The following is a 14,529-nucleotide window of genomic DNA, read 5'->3' on the forward strand; positions in this document are numbered from 1 at the left end:
ATCGTCAAGTTAATGAGGGTATGTAAATTAAAAAAGAAAGAAAGAGAGCTTTATTGTTTTAAAGAAATGTTCTAGGAGTATTAAGTACATGGTGGTATGATAGAAGGATATTTACAAATGAAAAAAAAAAATGACAGCGTTTGTTTTACTGATAGGCAACAATGAGCTCCTTGACAGCTTCAATTGTACCAAAGATTAAACCCACTAAACCCATCAGGACAACGAGGAAACACCAGGCAAGTTCATACCATGGCTTGTTACGAACACCGGTCAACTTCAGGTAAAAGACCACAGGGAAAATAAAGATCAAGGTACAGTTAGCAAAAGCACCAAGCAACGACATCAATTCTCCGAAATGGGGTACCACGCAAGCAATCACGGCTACAAACACAATGATACCAATACGAATGGCAGCACGGATTAAGAATTCTTTGGTTCGGCCAAAACGTTCAACAGTAATATTGCACATTTCCTCAATATCGAGAGATAATGATGTTGTCAAGATAGGTGTAGCCATCATAACATGAATAGTAATCACCACAATACAAATGATTTGCGCTGCACCTTTGGGGATCGTGTTGTAGATAGGATTCTCCACCTTATCGCCATAAACTAAGTAGCCAGCAACTGCAACAATGAGGTACATGGCAGCACACGTGCTAAGACCTGCAGTAACCACCTTGGTCCAGTCACGAGGGTTCTTCATAGAGGCTTCTACATGGGAATAAATGATGTTGCCACCGAAACTGAAAGAGATGGTACTTAAAGCAATAGGGAACATGGGCCAGATAACAGGGTCATGGTGGATATTGATTTGGTTAGGTCTATCGATAGCAGCCATAATCAGGACAATCAAGATAACAACAATAGTAGCAAGGGCACCAAATGCACTCATCCAGGCAACTTCTTTCATGGTCTTGACCAAAATAAAGGGAATAGCAACGACGGCACAAAGGATAATAGTCCATGGCACATGACCAATTTCAGCGACAGTGCCTTCACAAAGTTGATTCAGGTTAGTACCAGCAAGTACCATATACAGGATGGGTCCGCCCACGAGAATAATGACGTTGAAGAAAAAAGTGACCCAACCTCCGACTTGACCAAAGGCTGAAGTAGCGACTTCCTTGTAAGTGCTCAAACGAGCTTTACCGTTGGCGTAAAGACAACGGATGAGAATGATGCCTGTATAAACTGACATGAGCCAGGACAAGCCGAGAATGAAAAGACCAATCCAGCCACCTTGCTTTAAAGCAGCAGGGAGACCAAGAGCACCTGTACCAGCAACAACGCATACAATATTGAAGTATGCCATCTTTGTTGAACCAGCATGCTCACGATTGATATCAATAATGCCTTCATTGGCGTATTCGAACTCTTGTTCTATACTAACATTCTTATCAGATGGTTGGTATGAGGACTTTTTTTCGCTATAGTCCATTATCGTATGTTATGTATAGAATAGAAAAAATTTAAGTTAAATAGAAAATAAAGGTTAAATTTTGACATTTCAGACATTTATATACCAATTTTTTTTTTTTTTTTTTTTTGATGATGATCTGCCCAATGAATTACAGACTTCCTTCTTTGGGCTAGCGGATTCTGTATTAACGCATTGGAAATGAAACTCATAACATATAGTCTTTTTTAATTGGACTATATGATCTGTATCGAGTGTCTCACATCCTGTTAAAATCAACTTCATGTCCGTGATTTATTGTGCCGTTCGAAAATTATTATTTTTTTTTAGGAAAGAGAATTTTCCAACGGATAATTTAAATGTTTCCATTTGTTTTTATTTCCTACCTTTCAAGATATGATTCATTAAATAAAGTGAGGCGGCTGCGTATAGATTTTATCTGACTTTTCCCACATTCGACAACTAGCAGTGTCTTGTTTTTCTCACGAGTTAATTTTTTGTGTGTACTAAATTGTACCTTTTTAAGGTTTTCTGAAATGACTCAATCATGTTCACTAGTTTGATTTGTCGCTGAGTTCATATCGTTAGAATTGACCTTTTTTTTTTTTAATATCAAAGGGTAACCATAATGTTTAGTCAGGGTCAGGATGGGGTTGCTATTTACAGTTTTGGAGATTCGGGCGACACTTTCCTAATCCTCATTTGTGATCTTGCAGATCGAGTGGACATTCACGTAATTTATCAAACTTTAAATATAGAATGAATGGCTACACTCACCATTGCATGACATTCTATACAGTGACAAGTGTAAATGCAGATAAATTAAACAAAGTGCATAGCATCGGGTTATTTTTCAAATCTGGATTAAGGATTTAACTCCATGCAATCATGAAACTTTTTTTTGTCTCTGCCTTGTTTTTTATTTAAAAAAAAATGTCATGTCATTGTCTTTATTACCCTCCCCTCCAGTCACGCCATGTCTTAAATTAACTACATTTATAGACTTCAAGATTTGTTTTCATATCTTCGTTTACTGTTGAGAGCGCTTACATAACTGGATATGTCACTTTAATTCATTATTAAACATTATGTAGATATAAAAAAAAGAAGTTTTTTCGAAGAAAAGAGTATAAAATTTATTTTATGATATAATAGTTATTAAAAGTACAAGCTAGATGGGGGTATTTACAAAAGAGAGGGGTGAATCATGACTGTCGGTTGAAGGGAATTTTAAAAGGCTGCAATTAACTCCTTGATCGATTCGATTGTACCGAAAACCAAACCCACAATACCAAGAACCATCACGAGGAAACACCAGGCAAGCTCATAGATGGGCTTGTTACGGACACCCGTGAGCTTCAGATAAAAGACAACAGGGAAAATAAAGATCAAGGCACAGTTGGCAAAAGAACCAATAAGCGACATCAATTCTCCAAAATGAGGAACGACACATGCAACAACGCCAATAAATGCCATGGTAGCAACTCGGATACTGGCACGGATTAAAAATTCCTTGACCTTGCCATAGCGTTCGACTGTGATATTGCACATTTCTTCAATATCAAGAGAGAACGAGGTAGTCAGGATAGGAGCTGCCATCAACACGTGAATAGTAATAACAACAATAGCAACCAACTGTGCGGCATTGGGAGGAATAGAATCGTAAATGGGGCTCATGACCTTTTGACCATAAACCAAATAACCAGAGACGGCGGTAACAAAATACATGGCAGCACACGTACTAAGTCCAGCTGCAACAACCTTGGGCCAATCGCGAGGGTTCTTCATGGAGGCTTCAACATGAGGATATACTACATTACCACCGAAACTGAAAGAAATCGTACTTAAAGCAATAGGAAACATGTTCCAAACGACAGAGTTGTGCTGGACATCAATTTGTTTAGGTTTATCAATGGCAGACATAACCAAGACGATAATGACAACAATCACAGTAGCAAGAGCACCAAATGCACTCATCCATGCAACTTCCTTCATTGTCTTGACCAAAATAAAAGGAATGGCAACAATAACACAGCAGATGATGGTCCAAGGAACGTGGCCGATTTCACCAGCAGTACCTTCACAAAGTTGATTTAAATTAGTACCAGCAAGAACCATATAAAGAATGGGAGCGCCCAAAAGAATCCAAGCATTGAAGAAGAATGTGACCCAACCACCAATCGCACCAAAAGCTGTGGTAGCCACTTCCTTGTAAGTAGTCAAACGAGTCTTACCATTGGCATAAAGACAACGGATTAAAATGATACCAGTGTAGATGGACATGCTCCAGGATAAAACGAGAATGAAAAGACCAATCCAACCACCTTGCTTTAAAGCAGCAGGCAAACCAAGTGTGCCTGTACCAGCAACAACGCATACAATATTGAAATATGCCATCTTTGACGAACCAGCGTGTTCGCGATTGATATCAATGATGCCTTCATTAGCATACTCGAACTCACGTTCACTTGAGACATCATTTACAGACTCTTGGAATTCGGATTTCTTTTCGTGAAGAGAAGATGTCATTTATAAGTGTAAAATAAAAAAGAAAATGTAAATTTGATGGATCTTGTATAAAAAAAACTAATTGCTCTCTATTTATACTAATTTGATCTTTCTACCCTATAAAAAGTCGGACCCAATGAAAATGAGCATAGCTATATTTAGGCAGGTATGGCATTTGGAAAGTCATATGCTCTCTTGGAAGCTTATCTTGTTTATTACACAAATAAATTTGTATTGGATCATTTCATCCAGATTGATTTGTGTCACAACCAATAAGCGCTTTTTTTTGCGACTCAGGTTTCCATCTGTACCCTTCTTGGTTTTTTTAATAAGAGAATTAACCATTAGAAGTAACAGGAATTACAAAGACCGATTTATTGTTCCAAGACATGTTACTTTGGGCGGTTTGCTTTGCATTTTTTCTATCATTATAGCACTTCTTATCTTCTATCTAATCGTATCTGCACAACGATAGAGACATCTCACAAAATCTATTTCAAATCGGTTTAATCGTTCAAAACATAGATTGAGTTTTCTCACGAACACTTAACATAGTTCAAAGGGGTGTAACCAATGCCAAAAGTAGCGGTCTTCAAAAGAGGGTAAAAACCCAAAAAATACCCAATGGGGGCGGGTCTTTTTTTTTCAAGGGGCGTTTTTTTTTTCTACCATTGTATCAAATAAGAATGGCGGATTTAGAAATGTTTCATATCAATATTATCACCCGTTGCTACAAATCTCATTCACCCAAAGGCATAGCCATTAATTAAGACACGCACTAAAAGGGAAAGCATTACCGAACTAGTGAATAGAATAGATAACTAGGAAGGATTGGCTCATCAACAAAGTAAAATTATTCTATTCTGGGAGTGATCAAGTCTTAAATGCATCATAGTAATGGGGGCCTCAAAATTATATTCTTATCCAAAAGGCTGGTCTTTGATGATGTATCTTTACGGAAAACCTATCAATTTAGTTAACTGTACCATCAAACATTTAGGACGAAAAATGTAAGGCACTGCGAAAGACGTAAATAAGTATCAGTTACTCTCCTGATCCAATTTGCTTCTCAAGTTCTGTTAGCCATTTTGAACAAACATGGCTCGACAGTCTGTTAGATATATGCTCTTGGCATTTTTTTCTGTGCTATATTTTAATTACGTATATGATTTCTTTTGGGTTTATTTGGCTCTAGCTCAATTGGGTACGCGTTTTGATAAAAAGTTTTGGTTTTGGGTAGTACTATTTCATAATGATTTATGAGCGTAGCATTTTCATTGCTAGCCATTAAAACCCCCACCTTTTAGTATTGCTTCGGATTGTATCTCTTGGATGAGATTCATGGCCGTCTGAATTAGTAGTGATCAATAGCAGATCACATGTGCATGTACAATACCGATCTTATATGCCAATTTAAGTAATTTAACTTACAAGAGACAGGCGATGGGTTTAAATGATCATCCAACTTTTTGTATTGTTGCTTATTCTTTGTGTATATGTTATATGTGCGGAGAAAATATTTAGTGTGTCCGTGAATGTTATGGTCCTGTTGTGGTAATGGGGGCTGATGAATAAGAGCATGTTTCTGTCAGGCGTGATAAATATTAAGCTATAACACCCGTAATGATGTATTATATTTCCACACCACCCGTTATAATGACAAATACATCGTGTAAATAGCAAAACTCCTATACCCAGTGCTACCTATGAAAGGGCCATCCCGAATCATACAATTTTTTTTTAAATGACTCAATAGTTAACAAACACTTTGATATACTGAGTTGTAAATTATGTCTTTAATATTGCTGCACCCTATCCAGTACACCGAGTTGAGGAATGAAGTAAAATACTCTTCAGGGTCGTTTTGTAATAAACAATCATAAACAGATCGCTGTTTTTTATTTATTTATTGATTGATGGTAGTTGGACAAGTTTATTGTAAATAAATGGCACTGTCAAGTACTTTTGATAACAGGATTACTTTACATCACTCCATAATATTTGTCACAATTGTGTACCCTGTTAGTGTTGTGTAAATTATTTTGTGGCCGATTTGATCGTATCACCTATCTGGTTTAAAATATATATAAAAAAAAAATCAAATTCTGCGTGAGAATATTGAGATTTAGCTGGTAATATAAAATTACGCACTTGGGTGACATAAGAACACGTCTGATGGGAAGGGTTTACTAAACGAACTTTTTTACAAATAAAAGGGGCTTTCGGGCTTTTATCCCCGGGGGTAACAATTTCTATAATTGAAAAGTTGGGGTGGGCAGATTGTATTCGTCATGTGCATGATATGAAACGAGCACTCCGACGTAAAAGGCAAATACCCCATACTGTAAAAACTGGGCTGCTTCGTTGAGAACATTACGGTGTTTGAATGTATGCACGCTATCCATTGGTGCACTGTAAATGAGAAGTTCCTAGATGAGTCTTGGATGGTAAATCCGATTAACCTTCTATAAAGCAAGTTTTTTTTTTCTTAAGCTACCAAATAGCCACTCTTAGAATATATATAGGTAGAGCTAATGGCATAAAGTTCCTCACTTGCTTTTGTAATTGTAACAGTGATTGCCATTTTAAAACTTTATAAATATAGTACCCCATACTGGATTACCCACGGTGTCACTATAAACAGGTAGCTCGCAACATTAATAGGATATAAAACACAGGCACTAAAACTATATAGACCGTTTTTTAAAAAGTAAATAATATACGGTATATTTAACGTAAAGAGTAAATAACAATTAAGTAAATAGACATTCAACACATGTTTTATAAGAAGACGGCAGAAACTGTTTATTCATAAGGATCGCTTCAAATGGAAATTTGACAATCGAGGCTATTTATCTCTTCATCCTAACGTAAGATATCTTGTTTTGGAAAATAGGGATCTGTTCCGGTAAGTAATATTATGTTTTACGTATTTCCATAAAAGCCTTGTAGCTTAACGTATTTTAGTGAATTAATAATGCACTTTGATTTTTCTGCTGACTTAACTTCATTCAAATGGCCTTATACGTATTTCTTTTGACTTCAGAATAACTGTTCCTCTGTTAGTTCTACAGGTAGACATATATATTATTGCTGTAAGGCATCCGTATTTGTTGTATTACGCCTCATTTCTCCTTTGATCGATGGGTTATTTGGTCCCTTCAATTCTTCTTTATTCAACATTTAATCAATGACATCGTATTTAAGAGTATCTTCTGATGATAAAAAAAATCTATTACATGTTTCCGCAAGCTATTCGCTTTGTTCTAATGCTCAGGATTGTTTTTTATGTGATCTGGTGTAATCTTATTTATATTATTTGCTTACTGCGATACTCATTTTGAAGATATTTACACTAAATGAAGGTTATTACTATGATACGCATCAGTAGGATAAACCCTAAATATCAAAGTGATAAAAACATGTGATTTCAGGTCAATATTTTATCAATACAAGTGGAAATGCTGGGATAAAATCTCATTTGCAGCAAGGTTTGCTTCCGTGCTTTTTCTATCGCCAATAAATTAGCGTTGGTCTCAGCGACAGAGCAACTGTGAAGCCAAACAAAGACATAATATAGTACAAATTTTTTTTTGATTGATTTAGGTGATCATATCTCCTTCAGTATAAAAATATCAGAGCAAAATATGAAATACCATCTATCAAAATTCGTTTTGAGCTATAGACATCTCAAAAACCATCGGTGGTCATTGCCTGTCATGGATACTTGATTTCGTTTCTGTCAAGATATATGACATTTAACACAATAATAAAGAAAAAACTTATAAGTTACCCTAATGATGCTGCCGCTTCCAAAGAGAGAAAGGGGCAATACCACAGTAGCACATACGTGTCATTACCGTTGCACACTTCATGATTCCGTTACACCCATATTTAGGACGTACAAAGGCTCGACCCGTGTTGATAAAAATCAAATTTACAAAGAAAAATTAAGATTTTAATACATATAATATTAGGGGTAACTCTTCTAAAAAAACACAAGAAGTTTAAGGGTGATATTTACAAAAAGGAAAAACGAACTTGAATGAAATATGATAGAATTTAAGCTCCATAATCATTAATTAATTCCTTGATTGCTTCCATAGTACCAAAGATCAAGCCAACAAGACCAAGGAGGAAAATCAAGAAGCACCATACAAGTTCATAAATAGGTTTGTTACGGATGCCGGTAATCTTTAAGTAGAAAACAACAGGGAAAATAAAAACCAAAGTACAATTACCAAAGGCACCAATCAAAGACATCAATGTACTGAAATGAGGTACAGTACAAGCAATAACTGTAATGACTACCATAGTGAGAATACGAACAATAGCACGGATGATGAATTCTTTGACTCTTCCGAAGCGTTCGACAGTAATATCAAACATGTTTTCGATGTCGAGAGAGAAAGAAGTGGCATAGATAGGTACAGTTACTAAAACATTAACGGTAATGACCACAATGGCAATAGTTTGACCGACACCTGCGGGAAGACTGTTGTAAACAGGACTAGCAACGTCGCTACCATAAACAAGATAACCACTGACGGCAACAATGAAATAAAGAGCAGCACAAGTAGATAAACCTAAAGTAGCAACCTTGGTCCAGTCTTGAGGTTTCTTCATGGCAGCTTCAACATGAGGGTATGTGACATTACCACCAAATGAGAACGCAATAGTAGCCAATGCGACAGGGAACATATCCCAAATAACAGCATCATGGTGAGAAGGTGCCATTTTAGGCTTCTCCATAGCAGACATGATTAAAACGACGAAAACAACGATAAAGATAACAACAACACCCAAAGCACTAATCCAGGCAACATCCTTCATGTTCTTGACTAAAATAAAAGGAATGGCGACAGAGCAGGCACAGATGACAGTCCACTGAATATGTCCAATTTCAGCGACAGTACCTGCACAAAGTTGATTCATATTGGCGCCAGAAAGCACTAAATAAAGGACAGGTCCACCCAAAAGAAGCCAGGCATTGAAGAAGAAAGTGATGTAACCGCCAACTTTGCCGAAAGCCAAAATAGCGATTTCGGTATACGTAGTGAGACGAGTTTTACCGTTGGCGTAAAGGCAACGGATCAAAAGAACCGAGGTGTAGACAGACATGAACCATGACAGGAACAAAATCAAAAGACCAATCCAACCACCTTGTTTTAAAGCAGCGGGGAGACCCAAGATACCTGTACCGACAACAACACAGACAACATTAAGATAAGCCATAAATGAAGAACCAGCTTCGCTACGATCGATATCTACAACACCACCTCGTTCGCTTCCAAGCTCAAAGTCATGTTCTACAATAATTATAAATTTAGTAACCTGTCAAAATGTGTGAAACATGTTGAATATTACCTATTGAACCAACAACAGACCGGTTGTCAATGTCCTTGATTTCGATCATGGAGCTTTTCTTTTCCAGTTGGGACATTTTTGATGTATTTTTTTAATTTTTTGAAAAAAACAAAAAGTAATTAGAAAAAAAGAGTAGAGGGAAAACTCGTACAATTTCATTTAACATTCGTCCTTTAAATAGTGGCGGATATTGTAATAATATGAAACTAAAAAAATATTTTTCGACGTTTTCTATTTCTATTTGAATTTGTTTATTTAATTGGTTCTGCTGATGAGAGAAGAAAGTTTTATAGGTTCGTATAGAATGGATTTTAAATCAATTTTATCCTTGGTAGCTCGAATAAACTCTGGAAAATTCAACAGATATTTGTATGTGACACAAATAAATTTTGCCCCCAATCCTGGTGGCTTGTTTCGAATGGCCTTGCACCATTCCCTATTACTTGGACTCTTAGTTGAAATAAACTTTGCATATAAATTCTTAGATTTCTAGCCTTCTAAACTTTGCCGGCAGTCAAAAACGATAAGCATTCCCTTATATGTAAGAGTACAGCGCAAAGTACCACACATGACAAAGAATACCAGGTTTCGATTCTTGGGATATGTTTAGTACTCCGAATAAACGTTCCTACTTGTTCCATTCAACAGGAAAACTCTTTCCATTGGAACATTGATCTTATTCCAATAAGAAAAAACCAAGGCATGTTGCTCTTAATTTTTGTAGGCCCCATAATCATTGCTACTGCCTTATGTTTTCGGGTTGGTGTCACTCAAAATTTCGAATTGCAGAATCAGTTCTGGCAACTCGGAAAAAAAAACTTTTTTTTTTCTACATTTTAATCAGCGTGACAAATGAATTTGCTACCCTTTATTAGCACTATAAATAAAATGCTTCAGTTTGTACCACGTGCCGTCTTATTGGATACTTGGATCTTGCGAATTTTTCTGGGAGAGGAAACGAATTAGGGCATAATAAGACGGAATTTTTCTAATGGAAACAGAAAGGCTAGGGAAACAATTCACACAAATTTCGATGGCCCTATAGTGAAAAATTATATTCTGATTCACGCATAATTTTATATGGTGTGGTATCGAAATCCTTATTTGAGTTTAGTATATGTTCTCGACATATTTCGCGAAAATGCCCTTTAAAATATTTATTTGCGCGACTATTTTTCACCCTAGGTCTTTTTCTTTCTTTTAAAAACCTACTTACATTAGCAATTGACATATAATAACTTTATCTTGTATGCTTTTATGTGTTAAGTATGTCTTCCTATCACTACATGATCTGATGCTCGTGGATAGAATTATCTATTGAACGTTTTCTCCCGAGGTTTCCCAAAATATCGATTTAGGCGCAGATATGTAATTAAGGTTATTCGATATTTTTGTCACACGAGCTGCAAATCACTTCGCGAACCGGAAAAAAAATTGAGAAGAGAAAAAGAGTGAATAGCTTGTAAAAAAAAGGTTTTAAAGCCATAAATCTGCGAGCAATAAATAAAAATACATATTTTTTGAATTTATTACCAGAGATTATATAAAACTGAATAGTTAAATCGAAGGATTTTGACAGCGTCGAGATCGGCAAAGGTCGGAACGTATTGGGGATGAATATTTTAAGAGAACTATCCGCTTGTTTAAATTAATCAGTCGGCTACAAGACATTTGTAGTTGCCTGCCTGCTCTCGTGCTAATTGGTTTATGGTATAAAATTTATTTAAATCTGTCCCGTGATACTTTGAAATAAGAGTAACTATGTAAACAAATTTGTGATTCGTATGTTGTGTCATACTTGGATGATCGATAGCTTAAATTTCACTTCATAAATATCACAAATCGCAAAAAATTTATTTTTTAAGACAAAGATTATGAAGTTTTGGGTTTTAAAGAAAGTTTATTTTAAAATAAATGGGTTTTATACAGTTATCAATACCATGAAAGATGTTTTTTAAAAAAAATATTCACAAATTTATGTGGCGAATGCGTTACGAGCTTGTTCAAAAGCTAAATTGATAGTATCAATATACGATTGAAGGCTGGATTTCTTGGATTCGGGGGTAAAGTTAATAAGACAGGTATCCACGCTTTGAGTACTCTCCTCCAGATCTTTAATACGAATTCTCAAAATAGCTCTTGTAAAGATATTGTAATCACCCTTCTTTTGAGAAATGGCAGTCAAAACTTCTTGTACTTTGGGTGTAATATTACCTAAGACACCGGTGACATAATCAGCATCAGGCTCAGAAATAGCAACGTTAATAGCACAGCAAGATCCTTGAGCAGCCTTAACAGCGTCTTCAAGTCTGTCGTAATTGATGCTGGTATCAATAATACCACCGGTTTGGATCTACAAGTTGGTAAAAGGCTATTAGTACTTAGTTCTTCCATATGTATATTGTTTGAACACGTACAGAAGGTTGCAAAATATTGATTTGGGTAATGACATTATTTAGGCTGCTAACACAACTCTCCACGTTGGCAGCTGCTCGCTTATGGATAGTAGCAGCATTGGTTACTATGAAAGTTGATATGTTAGTCAGTATTTATGCTAACACCATATTATGCACATATTATTACCAGAAAGGATGATAGAACAAACAGCGACAAGAGCAAAAAAGAAATGCATTTTATGTTAGATGAATCGAAATATGAAGAAGTGATAATTTGAAAAAGTTGGCTCCTTTTGAGGCTGTATTTATAGCTATTCTGATGGATACGTTTCGCTTCTCCAGACTTGATTTGTAAAAAGAAGGCTGGGTAAAAATAAACATTCATTATGTGTGTTGAATGGCTTAGTGAAATATATATGGTCGTACAAAATTCTCAGCAAAAATGCTTGGGTCCAATGACATCCAAAAGCTTAGCATCAAGAAGCTGAAGACATATTCGAACCTTTCAAAGTACATTCGTGGCTTTTTCATCTCATGAATTATACACTGACTATTAAATAAAACGATTTATTACAATCAAAAGACACATTAAAGATACAAACGGGAGAAGTAAACAAAATTATGTGCTTACCGAGACAGTTCCAAAACGCTTAAAAGGCCACATAAGCAAAATCATAAGAAACATTACTATTTTTCGACTAACCAATTGTAATCAATCCACATCATGATCGATGATACAAATAGTCTAAACTTTATATTCCGAAATTGCTCAGACTGCATAATAATCTATGCCAATAAAGAAATGAACAAACTTTTTATCATTCATTGTAAGCAACGCCACAATGATAATAAGTGTAATTTCACCTTTGCTCCTTCTTATAATTAATGTCTTTATACTAAATTATAGGCATCATATGTGGTTCGGTATAGAGAAAATTCCCAACTTAAACATACAAAAATATGTGCTTGGTATAGTTTCTTTCGTATGGTGCTCATATAAATATCTGACAGACCTTAACGTTCTCATTGTAGGTTGAGTGCCACATTATATTTTTAGTAAAGGGCTGAGGTACCTGTATGGAATTCGGTAAAGTTATTTAATAAAGTAATCGCCTTTTTAAGATACTGTTTTCAACAACCATGATGCTAGCTGAAACTATAAATAATAATTAAGGTTTCCGGTCCAAAGCACAACTCTTGGGTGCCATTGTTATTGGAACACGAATAAACAAAGCATGAAAAGCGTATCCGCGAGTGGCTTATTTCCAGAAAGTTGAGAATGTCATACTTAACCTTTTTGGCAGCATCCAGGTAATATGTATAATTTTTACTCTCTAGGTTTGCTTAGGGCATCGCTACACTGAAAAGAAAAGAAAAATCATGTAACTCGACGCCTTAATGTTTAAATTATAGAAACTGTGAGGCTTATTTTGTAGTTTAACAAGAGTTTATTTCGACTACAATATTTAGTTTCTTAAGGCATATTAATCTGCCGTATGCAATCTGTTTAAAAGTTCATACACTTTTATTATTATTAGTGACCTTCAATGCCCTAAGCAAAGATGTGTGATTTAACCTTTGTTACGTAAGACAAAAATCGTGGTTTATCTTAAAAAAGGAGTCAACATCTCGTGTGTTAAAGATTTTTGTAAACTCTTTCCAAACTGTAGTATGACATGATACAAAGTTAACGAAGCTTTCGGTCACAAGAGTTTCTTTGTAATTTTGATGTGTGCATACGAGAGGCTGTTATAACAGCTTGGGATAGTGCCACTAGGCATCGTAGCTCTTGTTCCTCGCACTTATAAGGAGGTATATGTACTGTTATTTTTTTTTGCTGAAGGTCTAGTGAACCGTCCAAGAAGGGAAGGAAAGGAAGGTGCAGCTCACTCATGAATTGGATGGTAATGAAATTACACGCATATTTAAAGAACGATCATGTCTTTTTAATTTGCTGGGGTTAAAGGGAAATTTTTCCTTCAGATGTAAGCAGTCCAATTGTGCCGTAAAATGATTGGGTGGAGGTTAAACGTGACAGCTATGAAGAAAATTTTTACAAGGATGAAAAAAAAAGATATAAAAGACAGACCAGGATGCAAATTTAAAAATCTACACCTTCTACTTGATTAGACTAAAGTTTTGGTAAGTTTCAAATTTCTTAATTTAATGATGCATTGGATGGTACATAAAACAACTTGTGGGAAGATGAAAAACAACATTGTCTTCATTTTATCTTATCGACCATGATGATATAAACCGCAGTGCTTCGCTGAGTGCTGTTGATACTTGCCAGTATAACTTCCTGACCACATCTTGTTTTATTTATTGTTTATTGTATTCTTTAAAGACTCGTTCTTGTAATATATATATTAATATTTTATTTTTTCTTTATAGAATTATGTTCTCTTCTTTATGTCTTAATCATGTCTCGAATGTCAAGAAATAACTTAAAAGGTAAAGTCTTAACAGTTTTTTCTATCATTTGTAAAAGAATGGTCTCATATGATGATGAAATCCCGTGTTCGCAGTTTTCCCTGGAGAGACTTAGTCGTGGTTAGTATGACTGATACATGGGAATTGAAGCGAAGCTTGCTTTGTGGATTGAACCTTGCTTGACTGTCAGAAACCCCTCTCAATGTCGGCAATGACACTTCCTTGGATGTCTGATGAGTCATTCTTTACAAATTTTAAAAAAAAAGTTTTTCGTAAATTTTTTTTCGTTTTACTAATATTTCATTATTTCTTAATAGTTTGTCTGTATTGACTTTCTCTTTTTTTGTTTCTTGGCATTTGACGGTTGGGATATTAGTTTAGTCATTTGTCATTTAATAAATCAAG

The 14,529-nt window shown here is 35.5% G+C and overlaps 4 protein-coding genes across 4 annotated transcripts; all 4 read right to left on the bottom strand.

Moving 5' to 3' along the window:
* Positions 1-9: 9 nt before the first annotated feature.
* Positions 10-1,477, bottom strand: EV154DRAFT_257346 (transmembrane amino acid transporter protein-domain-containing protein). The gene has a single exon (XM_051594638.1). The coding sequence runs from the start codon at positions 1,439-1,441 to the stop codon at positions 146-148; it is 1,296 nt and encodes a 431-aa protein (XP_051456605.1). The 5' UTR covers positions 1,442-1,477; the 3' UTR covers positions 10-145.
* A 777-nt stretch (positions 1,478-2,254) lies between these two features.
* On the bottom strand, positions 2,255-4,007 carry EV154DRAFT_257351 (transmembrane amino acid transporter protein-domain-containing protein). The gene has a single exon (XM_051594639.1). It carries the CDS (start codon positions 3,947-3,949, stop codon positions 2,651-2,653), a length of 1,299 nt encoding a protein of 432 aa, XP_051456606.1. The 5' UTR covers positions 3,950-4,007; the 3' UTR covers positions 2,255-2,650.
* A 3,983-nt stretch (positions 4,008-7,990) lies between these two features.
* Positions 7,991-9,371, bottom strand: EV154DRAFT_544213 (transmembrane amino acid transporter protein-domain-containing protein; the record flags this gene model as incomplete). Its single annotated transcript, XM_051604587.1, has 2 exons — positions 7,991-9,237; positions 9,296-9,371. The coding sequence occupies 2 exons, from the start codon at positions 9,369-9,371 to the stop codon at positions 7,991-7,993; spliced, it is 1,323 nt and encodes a 440-aa protein (XP_051456607.1).
* Positions 9,372-11,175: 1,804 nt separating this feature from the next.
* Positions 11,176-12,069, bottom strand: EV154DRAFT_512235 (uncharacterized protein). Its single transcript, XM_051601907.1, has 3 exons — positions 11,879-12,069; positions 11,713-11,816; positions 11,176-11,648 (listed from the first exon to the last, which is right to left on the bottom strand). The coding sequence occupies exons 1-3, from the start codon at positions 11,925-11,927 to the stop codon at positions 11,271-11,273; spliced, it is 531 nt and encodes a 176-aa protein (XP_051456608.1). The 5' UTR covers positions 11,928-12,069; the 3' UTR covers positions 11,176-11,270.
* Positions 12,070-14,529: the final 2,460 nt, after the last annotated feature.

The sequence above is a fragment of the Mucor mucedo genome (genome assembly GCF_025094135.1).
Source record: "Mucor mucedo strain NRRL 3635 chromosome Unknown EV154scaffold_59, whole genome shotgun sequence".
NCBI classification, from domain to species: Eukaryota; Fungi; Mucoromycota; class Mucoromycetes; order Mucorales; family Mucoraceae; genus Mucor; species Mucor mucedo.